Below are 17,309 nucleotides of genomic sequence, written 5' to 3' on the forward strand. Positions count from 1 at the left end.
CAAAGCTACAGAGAAACCTTGTCTGGGGGGCGGGGGGGGATGTGGGGGGCGGGGGGGGGGGACCCAACCAACAACAACAACAAAAAAGGAAGTGAAAATTGTTCCTGGGCCACCAAGACACTCAGCTTTTATGGACACTTGCCACTAAGTCTGATGATCTGGGCTTTTCCTGAAACCACATGGTAGAAGAAGGGAACCCAATTTCACATGTTGCCTCTTAGCTCCCACATGTGTCAGGAAACATATGCTCCCACCCAGATAAATAATAAATACAAAAACAAAAGATTAATCTGTGGTCTTTGTAATATATGATTCTACAATGTTCAACATTATCTTAAAAATGTTAACACCTTTAAATTTAGCTCTTCTTTTCCTAAGGACTTAAATAATGACATACATTACAGTGATTATTTTTGTGCAAAAAAATTTACATCATTACAGTATTAATGAAAACATTTACAGCAGCAAAAATATAATCAATTTCGTACGTGATCTATTAGTCATGTTTATATGCTATAGGCAGAGACTATGCATTCCAGCACTAGCTATTGCCTGCTTGGGGATGATCCCCACATGCAAACTGGACAATCTCAAACCCATACCCCAACCATTCCTTTATCAAATTTTCACCAAGCCATTATTTCCCCTGCCCCAAATCACCCAGGTAGGTCCCAAATAACTAAAGCAAGTGACCCAAAGGCTGCCAGAATTATTCAAACTGATCAGTCCTGAGTTTCTCCCTGGTGCCTATAAGGCATGCTATGGCTCTCATTTCTAGGAGAACCATGAGCTGGGGATGCATATCAGTGGCACAACACTTGTTTAACACATACCAGGCTTGGGAAGAAAAGACAGAAAAGTGTAACAGCAATCTGTTCCAAAGGGACTGACATCTTCAGGCTGTCAGGTACCCCATAAATTAAAACCTGGTGACAATATAGTAGGAAAAAGGCCAAAGGAATTATGGTACATTTACATAGTAAAATTCTATTAAATGAGTTAAAAAATTTTAAGGCACCAAAACCTTCAATTAGTGTAGCACAATTAACTAAAACCCAGAGACAGATATTGGGGTTCAAGCTGAAGATCAGAAAAGCAAAGCAGCCAAGCCACTAGAGAGCGCTTACCTCAGACAAACACAGGGGTGATTCTGTTCTCAACGTGAATAGACTGCAATGCTCTCCACCAAACCTCAGACTGACTGCGCTGAACTCCAATATTCCTCTCTAGTACTGGGACTCCCAATGACATTCTAGTATCATCCCAAGTGCTGGGATCGTGTGTGAATTCTCTTTTAGACTGATTCACTCTCAAGCCCAGGGTGGCCTTGAGTTCTGGGGATTAAAGGTGTGTGCCAAAATTGCCTGGCCTCTAGTAATTTAGCTCTGTATTTATTAAAACACAAATAAAATACCACTATAAAGTAGATTTAAATGAAGAGGAACGTTCATAAGCATACAGTCACATGTAGAGTATGTTTGCAAAGAATCTGCCAGGCATGACGTCACACATCTTTAATTCCAGCACAAAGGCTGAAGCATAAAGCTCAGAAGTTCAAGTCAGCCTGGGCTACGTAAAGGTTTGTCTCAAACAAAATAAAGCAAAGCAAACAAACAAAACAAATGGGAACATATTTATGTTATCTTCGGAAAAGGAAACAGAAAAAAAGAGGATGACACATGCCAAAATATTAGAGACATTTTCTCTGGGTGATCAACACATTATTTTTATCTGTATGGCCCGTCCTGCACTTCGGAAATGCTCCATAATATTTTCCTACTACTTTCATAGTGAAAAAGTATATTCAAAGTACCAAAATAAAGGTGACATGGAGGGTTCAAAAATATTAAACATCCTTAGTAATTAAATGTCCAAAGCATTCCATATTAATTTTAATTTACAAACCAAATTAAATTATCATGATTCTGAACATAAAACAATTATATTCAACACTGAAAATGAAAAATATCAGGTCTGGAAGTTGAAAGCTCGCATATACACAGTGGAGCTGAGACTTGCTGCTACCAAGAACTAAGCCTAGAACCTCATGCATGCTGGTTAACACTCGGCCATGGAGCTGCATCCTTCAGCACAAAGTCTAAAACACACTTTAAAGGCTGGGAAATGATGTGCACAGTATGAGAAGGCTGTTAAAAACAGAAGCAAAAATAACAGAAACACTACTTTATAAATCACAAATTCTTCTTTCCTGTTTTGTAAACATTCCTGGACAGATTACAGAATGATGCAAATGTCATGTAATATTTGGCTGAACAAAAAGAGACATTCTTTTAAGAGTCTAAATATTAAAAAATGCAGAGCAGAATTGATACCTGGAGTCAGTGGTGGTGGCGCCCGCCTTTAATCCCAGCACTCGGGAGGCAGAGGCAGGCAGAGCTCTGTGAGTGAGTTCAAGGCCAGGCTGGTCTACAAGAGCTAGTTCCAGGACAGACTCTAAAACTACAGCGAAACCCTGTTTTGAAAAACAAAACAAAATAAAAAAAAAGAATCAACAATCGGTCCTTAGCGTGAGCTCCAAAACAAACAAAAATGTACAAAAACAACAGCGTCATACTTTTCGATGTCTGTTAAATTTTTTTTTTAAAAAAAACTATTCTAATGTCAAGCCATTGATAAAGATGAAAATATAAGCCACCAGGAATCGTACCACACATGGCTCAGAGTAAATCTGTAAACTAAACAGAAACAAGATATGTTAGGAAAATATACTCAACCTGCCTGCAACTGTTCACCAGCTGGAAAAGGAGGTCAAAGTTAGGGGAACGTGTATGACCAAACCCCGCACCTTCCCAATGTTGGAGATCAAACCAGGGCCCTACACATGTTAAGCAAGCACTCTACTACTGAGTTGTACCTGTGGTCATTGTAAGTATGAAATCATAAGCAATAAGGCATAAACAACACAAGTATGGACCACAAGCAGCCAAGCCTAAGTATAGTGAAGTAAGAACAAAGGGTAAAGCAAGAAGGGCCATTCAACTGGAAAAAAGGGTCCTTAATTTTGATTCCAAAGGCACTAGGTAAAGAAGTATTTCCTTTATTAAAAAAGAAGCATCAGCATGAGCTATGAAGGATGAGCAAGAGAATTTTAATAGTCAGACACTGGAAGGCAAGCACTCCAGATGAAGGAACCAACATATGAGATGGACATTTTCTTGGCACAAGAGAATGACTAATATGGCTATTAGGAGACTCTTTCTGGCCCAGAGAAATAGACAGACCAGTAGGTAAAGGCACTTAGCCCAAGACCTAAGTTTGACTCCCCGGTTCCACAAGATGGGAAGAAGAAACAGTCCTGACCTCAACATGCATGCTGAGTGCTCCCCACCCCACCCACTACATATACTAAAATAAGTATGTTTCTAGCTTGCTTGCTTGTTTTAAAGAAAACCCTTCTTGGGGCTAAAAAGGTAGCCCAATGATTAAAAACACTTGTTGCTCTTGCAGAGTCCATGTCAGACAGATCATAACCACTTTAAACATTAGCTCCAGAGACTGTGATGACCTCTTCTAGACTCCTGTAGGTACCTGAACACATGTATAAACTCACATACAAATACATGTGTGCATAGACACCCAATTTTAAAAATTAAAATTAGAAAGAAAATTCTTCTTGCAAATGGTTTCAATAGTCTAGGTAAAGAATTTCTACTTAATGATGTAGGTTATGATAGCCAGTGGTGGTTTTGCATACAGGAGTGGTCTGGCTGGGCGGGGTGGAGGTGTATTCCTTTACTCCTAGCACTTGAAAGGCAGAGACAGGCAGATCTCTGTGAGTTTGAGGCCAGCCTGGTCTATAAGAGTAGGCTAGTTCCAGGACAGGCTCCAAAATTATGAAAAAACCCTAATAATATCTCAAAAAAACCAAAATAATAATAATAATAATAATAATCTTTAACAAACCTCCAATTCTGCTTCAAAACAAAACAAAAACGTTTTCATTTAAAGACTTATTATAATGTATGGCACTTTGGAAATGAGTATCTGGTAATTTTAAGTGGTGAATGAAACTTGAGTATGTTTTCAAATAGTGCTATAATGTTGCAAGAGCAACTAAAAACAAAGTTGCTATATTAGCAAATTTCCACCTATATACTTTTCATATGGACAAAGTGTCCCTGTTAGTTTTCTTCTGGTTGACACAAGCTAGAGTCACTTGGGAATTCAAACAAAGAAAAAAATACTCCCACCAAAGCACCCGCCTGTGGCAAGCTTGTGGGACATTTTATGGATTAATTTATTTGTGCAATAGCCCAATCCATATTGTGGGCTGTGTCAACCCTGGGCAGGTGGTGCTGGGGTACAAGTCCAGGTCTATGGTCTCTGCACGAGTTCCTGACGGACAGTGACCTGAGAACTGTAAGCTAAAACACTTTCCTCTCCAAACTGTTTTTGGCCGTGGTGTTTAATCACAACAATCAATACCCTCACTAATATGCAAAGTAATTGACTAGTACAGAAATAAACCAAAAATTATGACATTATGTATAATTTTTTTAAATATTCTGTTTCTTTGACCCCTCAGGCTCTCCCCGCAACACAGAGTACAATAACCAAAGATTCACCTCTTCTTGTGATAACGCTGTTGAAGATTCTTCTTGAGCTAAAGCACACACTACTGGTACTTTTACTTCTTCTTCAGAATCTGTTTTTTTGTTATCTTTTCTCTTATTAAGCCTCTGTTGTTCATCCTCCTCCTAAAAGGAAGAAAAAGCATTAATTATACCCAAGTAATCGATACATAAGAGTCATACAGTTCTTTGACCACTCACAACAAGTTAAAATCAGAGATCTTTATGAGAACAGAAAATTAGAAACAAGATTATTTGTTTTGTAATCAGATAAGGGAACCTCACCATTTTACTACTGTAAGCACTGGTTGGGAGGTCCTTCTGTCTGTGTGTTTCTTTTCTTGGTTAATGAATAAAGAAACTGCCTTGACCTGTTGATAGGGCAGAACTTAGGTAGGCAGGGAAAACTAAATGGAATGCTGGGAGAAAGGAGGCAGAGTCAGAGGAACGTCATGGAGCTGCCAGAGACAGATGCTGGGAATTTTACCCAGTAAGCCACTGCCACATGGTGATACATAGATTAATAGAACTCGGTTAAATTAATGTAAGAGTTAGTCAATAAGAAGCTAGCGCTAATGGCCAAGCAGTGATTTAATGAATACAGCTTCTGTGTGGTTATTTTGGGGCTAAACTAGCCGGGCAGCCAGGACAAACAAGCAGGCCCTCTTCCTAAGAAAATCAGAAAGTAACTTTTAAAAAGAGAGAGAGGGAGAGAGAGAGAGAGAGAGAGAGAGAGAGGAGAGAAGAGAGGATAAGGGAGACATATAAAATACAAAAAAGATGATCCAAGTTCAAGAAATAATGCTCAGCAAAGATGACTACCCTTTTTTCTCTCTAGTGAAGAGAAACAAACATAATTACAAGAACTCACAGAATTGTGCAGGAGGAAAAAGCACAAACTGGTTTCATTTAAGGGAGCCAGCAAAGAGGACCCAAAGGGTGTAATTCCTAGAGCGGAATCTTAAAACACAATAGGATGTATTTGCCAGCTAAGTAAGAGATCACTAAGGGCTCCAGGGAAAAATAAAGCATTTATAAAACAGAAGCTTAGAAGAGTAGGCTGTGCCAGCAAAAGGCTGACAAGACTGCTAAGTGGGTGGGTACACAAAAAGTGAAGGCCAGGAACAAAAAGGTGGGTGATTAAGTAATTAAACTGGACTGAACTGCTCCATCTGGGGCACTGTCATCACCTCATCTGCCTGCTTCTTATCTACAACACAAGGATGGCTATGTAATGCCTCCTCACAGAGAGTATTTGTTTGTTGAGCAATGCTTGAGATGAAGTTTATAAAGCCTTGGCACACACTAACACAACAAATATTCATGAAGGACTTCAACGTGGGGTGGGGGCTTTAAACCCAGCATCTGGGAGGCAGAAGCAGGTGGATATCTGTGAGTTCGAGGCCAGCCCGGACTACAAGAGCTAGCTCCACAATAAGCTCCAAAGAAACCCTGTCTTGAAAAACCACAAAAAAAAAAGAAAGAAAGAAAGAAAGAAAGAAAGGAAGAAAAAGAGAAAGAAAGAAAGAAAATGAAGGGCTTCAACAATTATCTTCAAAGTAAAAGACTGTTTTAATGGGGATAAAAATCTACATTTTAAGTATGAATTAAAAGAAAAAGATTTAATATAGAAAATTAAGAAACAAAAATCTAACCTAAGTCACAACTGTCAAATTAAAATACTTTAATACCTAGAAAAGTTGAGAACACTTTTACACAGCTATCCTGGGGAAATACTTGAAGATATATACAATATGCCAAAGGGTACTAGTTGTGACACTATCAGAAACTACGAAAGAACAAGACTGGAGGTGGCTCTAGAATTCCACTACAGAAGACTAAGTCAATTATGGTTCCTCTACTACTAGTTAACAAGAGCGAGACAGAACTGAAATAAATACACACACCTGGGATAAAGATTTTGGGAAATTAAGTTATAAAATAATACTTAAAAAGCAGGGGGAGATGTCATGAAGGATTTTTTTTGTTTGTTTGAGCACTTGATGTTATTTCATTTATATTGAAAAGAACTTTTTAGACTTACTCATTTTATTTTGTGTTAGTGTTTTCCCTACATATATGCATGTGCATCACATGAATGCCTGATACTCTCAGAGATCAGAAGAGGGCATCAGGTCAGGGCATCAGATTCCCTGGAACAAGAGAAGGTGATAACTACCATGTGGGTGCTAGGAATTGAACCTAAGACCTCTGCAAGAACAAGTGCTCTTAACAACTGAGCCATTTCTAAGTCCCTCCCTTTGTATTTGAAACAAACAACTCTTTCTATGAGGAAGCGTTAGTATTACATTATTCCTTTAACTGAAGCAATCTTCAAATAATGAGAAACAGAACATTATGAACACCTATGACCTTCCACACTCTGTCCTCTTACTGTTTGGGCAGTGGAGTTGGTTGTGTGACAGAATCTCACTACATAACCTAGACTATCCTTGATATCATAATTCTCCTGTCTCAATCTCCAAAGTGCTGGAATTTGAGGTGTAGGGCACCACTCCCAGCCTCTACCCTATCAAACTTTTAGAGCAAAGTCACCAAAAATTTGGCCTACTCTGAAAACTCAGAAGTCCTAAGAGAACTGCATACTACTGAGAACATTTTCTCATAAATACATACTACTGCATCCTTCGGTCTCCAAAGAGGGTCATTTCTAAATCAGTTTCTTCTCAGGATGAAATAATTTAGGAAGCTGGCCAAGTCCTTCAAGTGTTTTGTGTTCTGTTGAGTCGAGTCTTGCTACTCTCATACTCACTGCTCCCCAACTGCAGACCCAGAGCTGGGGCTGGTAAGTGTGTCCCACCAGATCTGCTCGGCTACTTTGTCACACTGGGGTTGGTTTGTTTGTTTGTTTGTACAATAATCATAAACTGGTTGGCCTAGTAGCTCAGGCTTCTTATTAATTAATTCTTACATCTTAAATTAGCCCATTATTCTTATCATCAAGGTATTCTCACCTTGTTTCCTCTATGTCTGGGTGACGACTGCAAACTGACCCTTTCCTCTTCCCAGAATTCTCCTGTTCTCGTCGCCCCATCTGTACTCCCTGGCTACTTGTCAATCAGCATTTTCTTAAAACAATACAAGACCATATTCCCACAGCAATTTCTCCCCCACTTTTTTTTTCAAAACAAGAACTCTGAATCTAATTTCCTTTGTTCAGCTTTTTTTTTTCCAGACCATTATCCATAACAACTTGTAACCAACACTCTAAATAAAGATAAATATACATAATCCATGTTTTGGGGAATGCAGGCGCAGTTTTCCAGGTTACTTCCTGCTAATTGGGGATGCTGAAAATCTTATAGGGAGCTAAAGAAAATTTTGAATTACGGTCAAGTCCTGACTGGAGTATTCTATGAGGCTTGGTCATCTCAGCCAGCAGTCTTAAAACTGTTCTGGATGTAGAACTTAAGACATCTGGGCCATATACTCCTATCGGAGATTTCTCAGGGGGGTCTTCCTTGATTGAACATGATTTTTCTTAACCCAAAATGAATCCACAGTGTGTTTAAAAATATATGTAGGCTTAGGAGAGAAAAGAAAAAAGGATAAAGTCCTTAAAATAGAAAAGAAAGACAGTAGTTGGGTGTGGTGGCGCACACCTTTAATCCCAACACTTGGGAGGCAGAAGCAGACGGATCTCTGTGAGTTCAAGGACAACCTAGTCTACAGAGTGAGTGCCAGGACAACCAAAGATACACAGAAAAACCTATTATCAAAAAACCAAAAATTAAAAATAAAAATAAAAAACAGAGTTTAAAATAAAGCCATGTAAAGATGGAAAATACACAGAGTCTGGATACTATATGTTATTATGTTGTCTTTGAATTGTTTGATGCTGAGGAAGGAGCAACAGCTGCTAAAAGACATTTGATTATAAATGTTGCTGAATTAATCCAACATATATATTTTGAAAATGCCTTAACTTCAAAATTTAAGTCATACGATATGTTACTTTGGAGAAGAGGTTTTGCTTTTGCTTCCACAGGAAATGAGAAGCTACTTTTTTCAAAGTAACATTAAAAATAAAATCAGTAAGTGTAGAGATGTTGTACAATGGGGCAGCATCTGCCTAGCACGAACAAAGTTCCCTGGTTTGATTTTCCAACAACACAAATAAATGATAATAAAGTAGAACAGAACAACACAGACAATAGAGAAGGGATCACGATTATTAACAATCTATTTGGGACTAGAGGGATGGCTCAGAGTTTCAGAAGGCCTGCTGCTCTTACAGAGTACCTGAGTTTGGCTCCAAACCCCTATGTCAGAAAACTCACATTCATCTGTAACTCTAAGGAATCTAATGCTCCTAGCTTCAATGTGTAACCAAGTGCACAAACCAACAGATCCATACACACACACACACACACACACACACACACATACACACACGCGTGCACGCATGTATAATTAGAAATAAAATAAATCTTAAAAAAAAATAAAAACTATTCACCTGATCTTTCTTCTTCATTTCTTCAACTTGTCGGAGTTGTTCAGAAGTTAGTACAATCTCCATTCGCTGCATGTCTCTCATCAGTAAACGCTGAGATTCCAGAAACTGGTCGTTGGCCTTCTGCCATGTATGTTTTAACTGGTTGTGCTGTTGTCGTTCTTGCTCCAAGAGATGGCAAACTGTTTAGGAGCCCCCCAGATAAAAACACTGCATCTTAATGGTAGACAATTTCTTTAGCGCAGGTCTCCTACAGGTCTGACCAGTACTCTATTCTGTGAGTTTGCCTCTTGACTGACACCAGTGAGCAATCTACATCTGAATATGATGACTACTACCATCAACCCTTTAAAGCAGGGTCACTGGAACTATGTCCTTAGGAACAAACAAAAACTTCTATACTACATGAGTTTCAGAAAACCTGAATTAAATAAAAAATGCTAGGGTTTCTTAACTGCAGAACATAGAGCTTAAAGAGTTTCTTTATCTCTATGTTCTCCTGGGACACAACACATGATATACCATGTATAAACTTCGTATTAAAAAAATATAATATTGTTTTAAAAACCTTCAAAGACTTGTTTATATCCCACTTGATAAAGCCTAACCTCTAAAGAATAAAGAATCTCTATGACCTGGCCCATGTCCACAAGTCCAGTACCAATGCGTCCATTTTCTCCTGCATACTAATTTGCTGAACTAGCTGGGGCTGGTGGGGGGGAGTGAGAGTGGATTCACTGTGTAGCCCAAGAACTTACAGGCCTCTCTCCACTCCTGGCATACTAGGGTTCTAGGTGAATGCCATTACACCTGCTGAGCCACTTTGCTTACACGCCCTCACCTGTACACATAGGCCTGTGTTCCATGTTTCAAAAAAATGCTTAAAACTTGACTTCAGAAAGTAACAACAAAAAATATTAAAAATATGATTAAGCAGTAAAGAGCACTAGCTGATCCTCTAGAGGACCTGGGTTCAATTCTCAGCACCCACATGGAAGTTCACAACTGTCTGTAACCTCCAGCGCCAGAGAATTTGAAACCTTCACACCATGCACATAAAATAAATTTAAATAAATCATTAAGACAAATTTTAGAGTTCCACTGGAGCATAACTTCTTTCAGCTGGATATAGTGGCCCAAATCTGCAGTCTAAGCTAATAAGGGGACTTGAGAGTTCAAGAACAGCCAGGGCAACCTCTGCCTCCAAAAATGTTTTTTAAAATACTTTTTTGGGGCTGGAGAGATGGCTCAGAGGTTAAGAGCACTGCCTGCTCTTCCAAAGGTCCTGAGTTCAATTCCCAGCAACCACATGGTGGCCCACAACCATCTGTAATGGGATCTGGTGCCCTCTTCTGGCCTTCAGGCATACACATAGACAGAATAGTGTATACAAAATAAATAAATAAATAAATAAATAAATAAATAAATAAATAAATAAATAAAATACTTGTTTGTTTGGTTTGGTTTTTCAAGACAGGGTTTCTCTGTTTAGCCCTGTTTGGTGTGGTTTTTCAAAACAGGGTTTCTCTCTGTTTAGCCCTGTTTGTCTTGGAACTCTAAACCAGGCTGGTCTCAAACTCAGAGATCCACCTGCCTTTGCCTACCAAGTGCTAGGATCAAAGGTGTGCATCACTACTACCTGGTTGGTTTGTTTCTTTCTTTGTTTTTGAAAGAACCCTATCTACAGGACAAAAAGAACTGATTACTCTTTGTCATTAGACACTGCCCCATCTCAACACACTTCCCAGTAGGGCAGCTCTGTGGAGGCTCTAACCAGCAACTGCCTAGATTTGACTGTATATTTAATCACCAGATTAGACTGTAACCTGCTGTTAGGCTATCACATTGCTTCTCAGTTTTTATCTCTCTTCTTTTAAAGATACTATTATTTTTCCTTTTTTATTTTTTATTACCTTTTTAATTAATTATGCTGTGTGTGTGGTTGTGTGTAAGTGAAGGTCAGAGGACAACTTATGTAGTCAATTTTTCCTCTTACCATGTAGATTCTGGGAATTGAACTCAGGTCACTAGACTTAGCCACTGAGTCATCTTGACCACCCCAAGACACTTGTTTGTTTTGTTTTCTGAGACAGAGTCTCTCTGTGTAACAGCCCCAGAAGTCCTGGAACTCCTGCTCTGTAGACCAGGCTGGCCTTGAACTCACAAAGTACTGATGTTTTTGTTTTTTGTTTTGATTGCTTGTTTTCTCAGAGCTAAGAACCAAATCCAGGGCATTCTTCTTGCTAGGGAAGTTCTCTACCACCAAACTAAGTTCGCAACCACCAGAAATTATTGCTTTTACTTCCCCATTTTAATGGACCTTTTGATACTTTAGGAAGGTTTGATAACCTCGATCACTTACACTATTTTTAGAATGGTTAGGACACAAATTTTAAATTTAAATAACTTAAATTGATTTTAATCAAATGGAAACCTTTTTCTTTTGGACACCCATTGACAGTATGGTGTCTTTCTGATTCCAACAGCGCATGTAAAAACCGGTTCCTGAGGTCAAGACCTGCTCAAAGGCTGGGAGATTTTTGCAACATTTTATGTAGTAATTCTTTAGACATATATTTCAGTTTTCAACTATTTGGAGGGGAAAGCTAGCTCATATAGAATCCTACATTGTTCACATCTCTTTTCAACAGCACTTGATAAAAGTATTCACTATAGGATTCTACCCACAGACTAAACCCTGTATACAAAAGATTTCCAGTAAAATTTCAAATAGATTTCCATTTGCATAAGAAAAAATAAGAAGAGGCTGGGGTTATAGCTCAAGAGTGCTTACCTCTTTTGTAAAAAAGTTTTAACTTTATTTTCACTATCCCCTAACCGAATTTCACTATTTCCTTCTATTGGACTATTGTGAAATGTAGGCAACAAACCAACCACAGGAGCATAACTACACCCACAACCAACACTAACAGAATCACGGCTGTTTTCATATCTCAGTATAGTTGCCACAGATGTCATCTGGGAGTGTAGGGGATGGGTCTCTATCCTGGCTGGATTCCAACTTGATAGGTGGCAGCTAAAGACAACTTTGAACTTCTGGCTCTCCTGCCTCTAGGTCCAAACAGAACACAAGTGTGTGGCATCAATCTCAGCCTTTATTCGCTTACACTCATTGTGACCTCAGAATTGCAGTGGCTACACATGCTGCTCTATCTTGTTACCCAATAAGTCAAGGAAACAGCAGCTTAAACACTCTGTAACCCAAGTATCCAATTTTATACTGTTTTTTTTTCTTTTGGGTTGTTTTGGAGTGATTTGTTTGCTTTTTATTTTATTTTATTTTTTAGGCTTTAAAAAAAGAGGGGGGGGCCACAATTTGAAAGAGAACAAAACTTATGGAAGGTTCATTTGGAGGAAGAAATGAAAGGGGGGAATAATGTAACTATATCATGATCTCAAAAAATGATTTTTGAAAATATTTTATTTTTAATTTTCAATTATGATATATGGGGGGGGGTATGGTTATACGCACACATGCACAGGTACCTGCAGAGGTCTGAGGAGGGCACTGGATATCCCAGAGCAGCCGTTAGTATTATAGGTGATTGTGAGCTGCCCACCAATTCTCTGCGAGATGTTCTCTGTAAGATCAGCAGTGCTCGCTGGGCGGTTGTGGAGCACTCCTTCAATCCCAGCAAACGCAGGTGGATCTCTGTGAGTTCGAGACCAACTTGGTCTACAGAGCGAGTTCCAGGACAGCCAGGGCTACACAGTGAGGGCCTGTCTTGGGGGCAGGGAGGTGCTGTTAACTGCTGACCCAGCTCCCAATCCATGGTTTCTGTTCTGTTGTTTTTTTGTTTTGTTTTGTTTTGTTTGTTTTGCATTCTTTTTCTTTTTTGGGGGACAGATTCTCACTCTAGCCCAGGCTGGTCTCAAACTCATGATGATTCCTCTGTTTCAGTTCTCAAGTGTTGGGATTATAGGTGTAAACCACCAGGCACAAGCCCAGTTGCTTTTTAAATAATTGCGACTTCACATTGATACTTCAATAGTGAAATCAAAACTGTCCCTTAGAAAGCAGGATGCTACATGAGACCTCTCTACCCAACTCTCACTTTTGCTAATTTACTTCTCTCCACAAAATGTCTTCATTACACCTTTCTGCCCAGAGCTCATGCCTTGTGACATTATTCCTGTAGTAGAGGTGGAAGAAGAGGTTAATAATCCAAATTCTCTTACAGCTTTCAACTGAATATAAAGCTTAAATTGAATCACTAGCATGCTGCATTGTTTGTTTGGGATTTGTTGCTGTTAATAATCAATATGAATATTACCTACATGGTTCTCTTGAAATAAAGTAAAAATATACACAACATATATTTATTTACCTTCATGCAATTCTTTCCTCAATTTCTCAGCATCTTCCTGTAGAACAGATTTCTGAGTGTTCAAAACAGCTACATACATCTCCAGATCGGTCCTACAAGACTTCTCAGCCTCCAGATAATGGTTCAGTTCCTTAACCTGAAAGAAGTATAAAACTCAACTTTACAACCCTAGTAGGAATAGCAAATAAAGTAAATACCAGTAGTTGTATTTTAAACTTTAGAATATGATACAAATTTAGAAAATAATGGAATTAACAGATGCTGGCCATAATTCTTTCTCTTAGGTAAACATATAATTAAAATTAACTGCAATGATTTTATAACATATTTTTTAAAAGGTACTTCTAATTTGTATTTCCAGAGCAATGCATGTATATGTTTATTTGTTCTCCTTTTCAGCAACACACGGATATGATTTGCTTTTATGTGTTCACGCAAACATGTGCACATTTAGGTCCAAGTGCACATATAGGCATGGGTGCAAAAAGCACATATGCCTGTAAACCACACAACTACAGGTGTCATTTCTCAGGGTTTTTGAGATAAGGTCTGTCCGTCACCTGGAACTTCCCTAGTGGGTTAGGGTGGCTAGCTAGCAGGCCTCAAACATCTGCCTGCCTCCACCTATCTAAAGCTATGGTTACGAGCACAACCACCACAGCTATTTCCCCCTTTGGTTCCAGGGATTGAAGTCTAACCCATTACCTCTCCCCCAACCTTTTAGGCAAGATATAAATGGCATAATATTTCGAGGCCAGCCTGGTCTACAGAGCTAATCCCAGGGCAGCTAGGGCTGTTATACAGAGAAACTCTGTCCTGAAAAACCAAATGAATTAATGAACGAATGAATGAAGAGCACAATATTCTTATAACTTAAAAAAAAGGATTTGTTTGTTTATTTATTATGTATACATTTTCTGCTTGCATGTATGCCTGAAGGCCAGAAGAGGGCACCAGATCTCATTACAGATGGTTGTGAGCCACCATGTGGTTGCTGGGAATAGAACTCAGGACCTCTGGAAGAGCAGCCAGGGCTTTCAACCTCAGAGCCATCTCTCCAGCCACTCTTTTAACTTTTGATTTCTGATGAGTTGATTCCAAATGTCTTACATTTATAAAAATGACTCATTTTTATCAATATATATACCCATAGAAACTAAAGATTTTAGGACATCAAGATGGCTCAGCAGTTAAAGATGCCTGCCACCAAGACTAACGGCCTAAGTTTGAGCCAGGGAACCCACATGGTAGAAGGAAAGAACCAACTGCCACAAACTGTCCTCTGATCGATCTTCACATGTGCATCGTGACAGCTCAAAGTTTTTTAAAAGAGAGGAAGTCATAATGTAAAAATTACTAGTCTCATACCACACAAACTTGAAGGCAAGTGCAGAAAAAAATTTAGATCCTGTCTTTTTATAATGTATTTCTTGTTGTAATACTCAGACTAGTAACAATACAGTCTAAATAACTGAAACAGGCACAACCAAAATAAAATTCACTATTACTAAAAAAAAATGCAGAATAAAAATATCACTTGTTTTATCTTGTCATGTAAACTGTCTACCCTAAACTCAGTTATTTATGGGTAACTTTTAATTTTTTTAAACCGGTTACATCTAGTTTCAAATTCAAGGTCTTTTTCATGAACTATCCTACTTTTTCAGGTTTAAAACAGCTAGCTCAATGGGCAGTGGTAGCACACACCTTTAATCCCAGAACTCAGGAGGCAGAGGCAGCCAGGGCTACACAGAGAAACACTGTCTCGAAAAAAACAAACAAACAAATTAATAAGCTCGGTCACCTGATCTCAGAGATCTTTACTCCTAGATCTTATGTAAGTGAGAGACTAAAATGGTCATTTACTGCAGTTTAGTGTTTTGCTGGAAGCTAACAATCAACCAGCATGGCAAAGTGCTGAGTGTCATAAGGTATTTTTTTCGACACCTGTTACTAGGTGACAGTAACATAGACAATTTGGCCACTATAACAAGGATGGTTTATAACCAGACTCTACTACATAATACTTCTAAGAATAAACTCTTCTTTGAATTAAAAAAATGAATTCCTAATACCTGAAATTTATTGCTAACTCTAGGAGGGTGCTGAAGTAGCAGCAAAGCATGTGGACACCCTTGAATTCCACATTCCCTAACAACCCAAATCAAAACCACATAGAGGGCCAGGCATATGGTGCACACTTTTAATCCCACCACTCTCGAAGCAGAGGCAGGTGGACCTCTGAGTTCTTGGCCAATCTGGTCTACATAGCAAGTTCCAGGACAGCCTGGGCTACAAGTGATACCCCGTCTCAAGCGAGCACACATGCACGCACGGAGCCAGCTGTGGTTATTCATGATTCATGCTTATATTCCCAGCACTGAGGAGACTGAAACAGGAGAACTGCTTCAAGTTCTAGGTTACCCTGGACTGCACTGTAAGACACACACCCCACACGCACATACACACACCTCAAAAAAAATTAAAATAAAAAAATCACACAAATGGACAATTATAACGTTCTAAGCAACAAGGACAAAGTGAGGACAAACTGCTGACAGTACCTTTCCAAAAAAAGCAGATGGTGTTAGGAGAAAGAAGAAGGACTTAGGAGAGCTTCGTTAATTTTGGATAGTAACTTTGTCAGGCATGACTTACACATTTTTTTCTCACGTGTATAACTTCTCTTTTCAACTTTTTAGATTACCTTTTAACAATAAAACTTATAATATAGTCAAATTTGTTAATGCTTCTTCCAGAGTCAGTATTTTATCTTATCTTTAAAAACAAGGGCAGAGTGGCACATGATTGTATTCCTGACATCTCAGAAAGAAGCAGGAGGATGCTGAGTTTGAGGGCAGCCCGAGCTATACAGTGATAGAACACAGTTCCTCAGATCATGTTTCCATTATCAACGTCAAGACTGCTATACACAGCCAGGCGGTGGTGGTGGCACGCTTTTAATTCCAGAACTAGCTCTTATAGACCAGGCTGGCCTCGAACTCACAGGGATTCACCTGCCTCTGCCTCCTGAGTGCTGGGATTAAAGGCATATGCCACCACCACCAGGTTGATACACCATATTTCAATTGTGAGAATTTGTGTCTATTTTGGCTGTTACCTAAGGCTTTTCTGTATCATCTTCCTGTGTTGATTTACCAGTCACATAAGAGAACCTTCTTTTCTAGTCATTGACATTGTCTGTAAAATATATGGTTATCACTCTGTTTGGACAAACATTGCCCCAAAACCAACTAAGTGTGATGTCTACTGGGAAGAGGAAGCAGAATAAAGACTGGTTTTGACCCAAGGCTGAGGCTATAGTTCAGTTGGTAGAGGGCCTTCCTAGCATGCAGGAAATCTTAGGTCAGATCTCCAGCACCACATAAGCAGAACATGGTGGCACTTGTCTAAAATCCTAGCATCTGGGAGGTAATCAGGAGGATCGAATTTCAAGACCACCCTCAGCTACACAGCAAGTCTTAGGCCTTTCTGAGCTGTGAAAGCATGAGGACCTCCACTTGAACCCCCAGATCCTAGAAAAAAAATCTAGGGATGTACTTGTAAACACAGTACTGTGGGGATTTGGAGATAGGAGTTTACTGGCACTTGCTGGCCACCAGCTTAGCTCCAGGTTCAAGTGAGAGACCTTATCTCAAAGGAACAAAGAACAAAGGACAGAGAGATAGAACAAGACACTGCACACCCTCCTTTGGCCTCTGTGACATCCTATGGGTATGCACACCTGCAAACAAACACCAAACAACATTCGTACATACACCACACACAGAAGAAGAAGAGGAGGAGGAGGAGGAGGAGGAGGAGGAAGAGGAGGAGGAGGAGGAGGAAGAGGAGGAGGAGGAGGAGGAGGAGGAGGAGGAGGAGAAGAAAAGA

At 39.3% G+C, this 17,309-nt stretch overlaps 1 protein-coding gene across 2 annotated transcripts in view; it reads right to left on the bottom strand.

The window, feature by feature from the left end:
- Rabep1 (rabaptin, RAB GTPase binding effector protein 1) overlaps window positions 1-17,309 on the bottom strand; it is a 100,139-nt gene that overhangs the window by 35,277 nt on the left and 47,553 nt on the right. For both annotated transcript variants that reach the window (XM_085695224.2, XM_085695223.2), the window contains exons 6-8: window positions 13,416-13,551; window positions 9,070-9,248; window positions 4,587-4,718 (exon numbers count right to left, since the gene is read on the bottom strand). In XM_085695224.2, coding sequence (XP_085551350.1) covers window positions 4,587-4,718; window positions 9,070-9,248; window positions 13,416-13,551 — 447 coding nt within the window. The remainder of the gene's footprint in view (window positions 1-4,586; window positions 4,719-9,069; window positions 9,249-13,415; window positions 13,552-17,309) is intronic.

Source organism: Myodes glareolus, chromosome 9, assembly GCF_982192425.1.
Source record: "Myodes glareolus chromosome 9, mMyoGla1.1, whole genome shotgun sequence".
NCBI lineage: Eukaryota > Metazoa > Chordata > Mammalia > Rodentia > Cricetidae > Myodes > Myodes glareolus.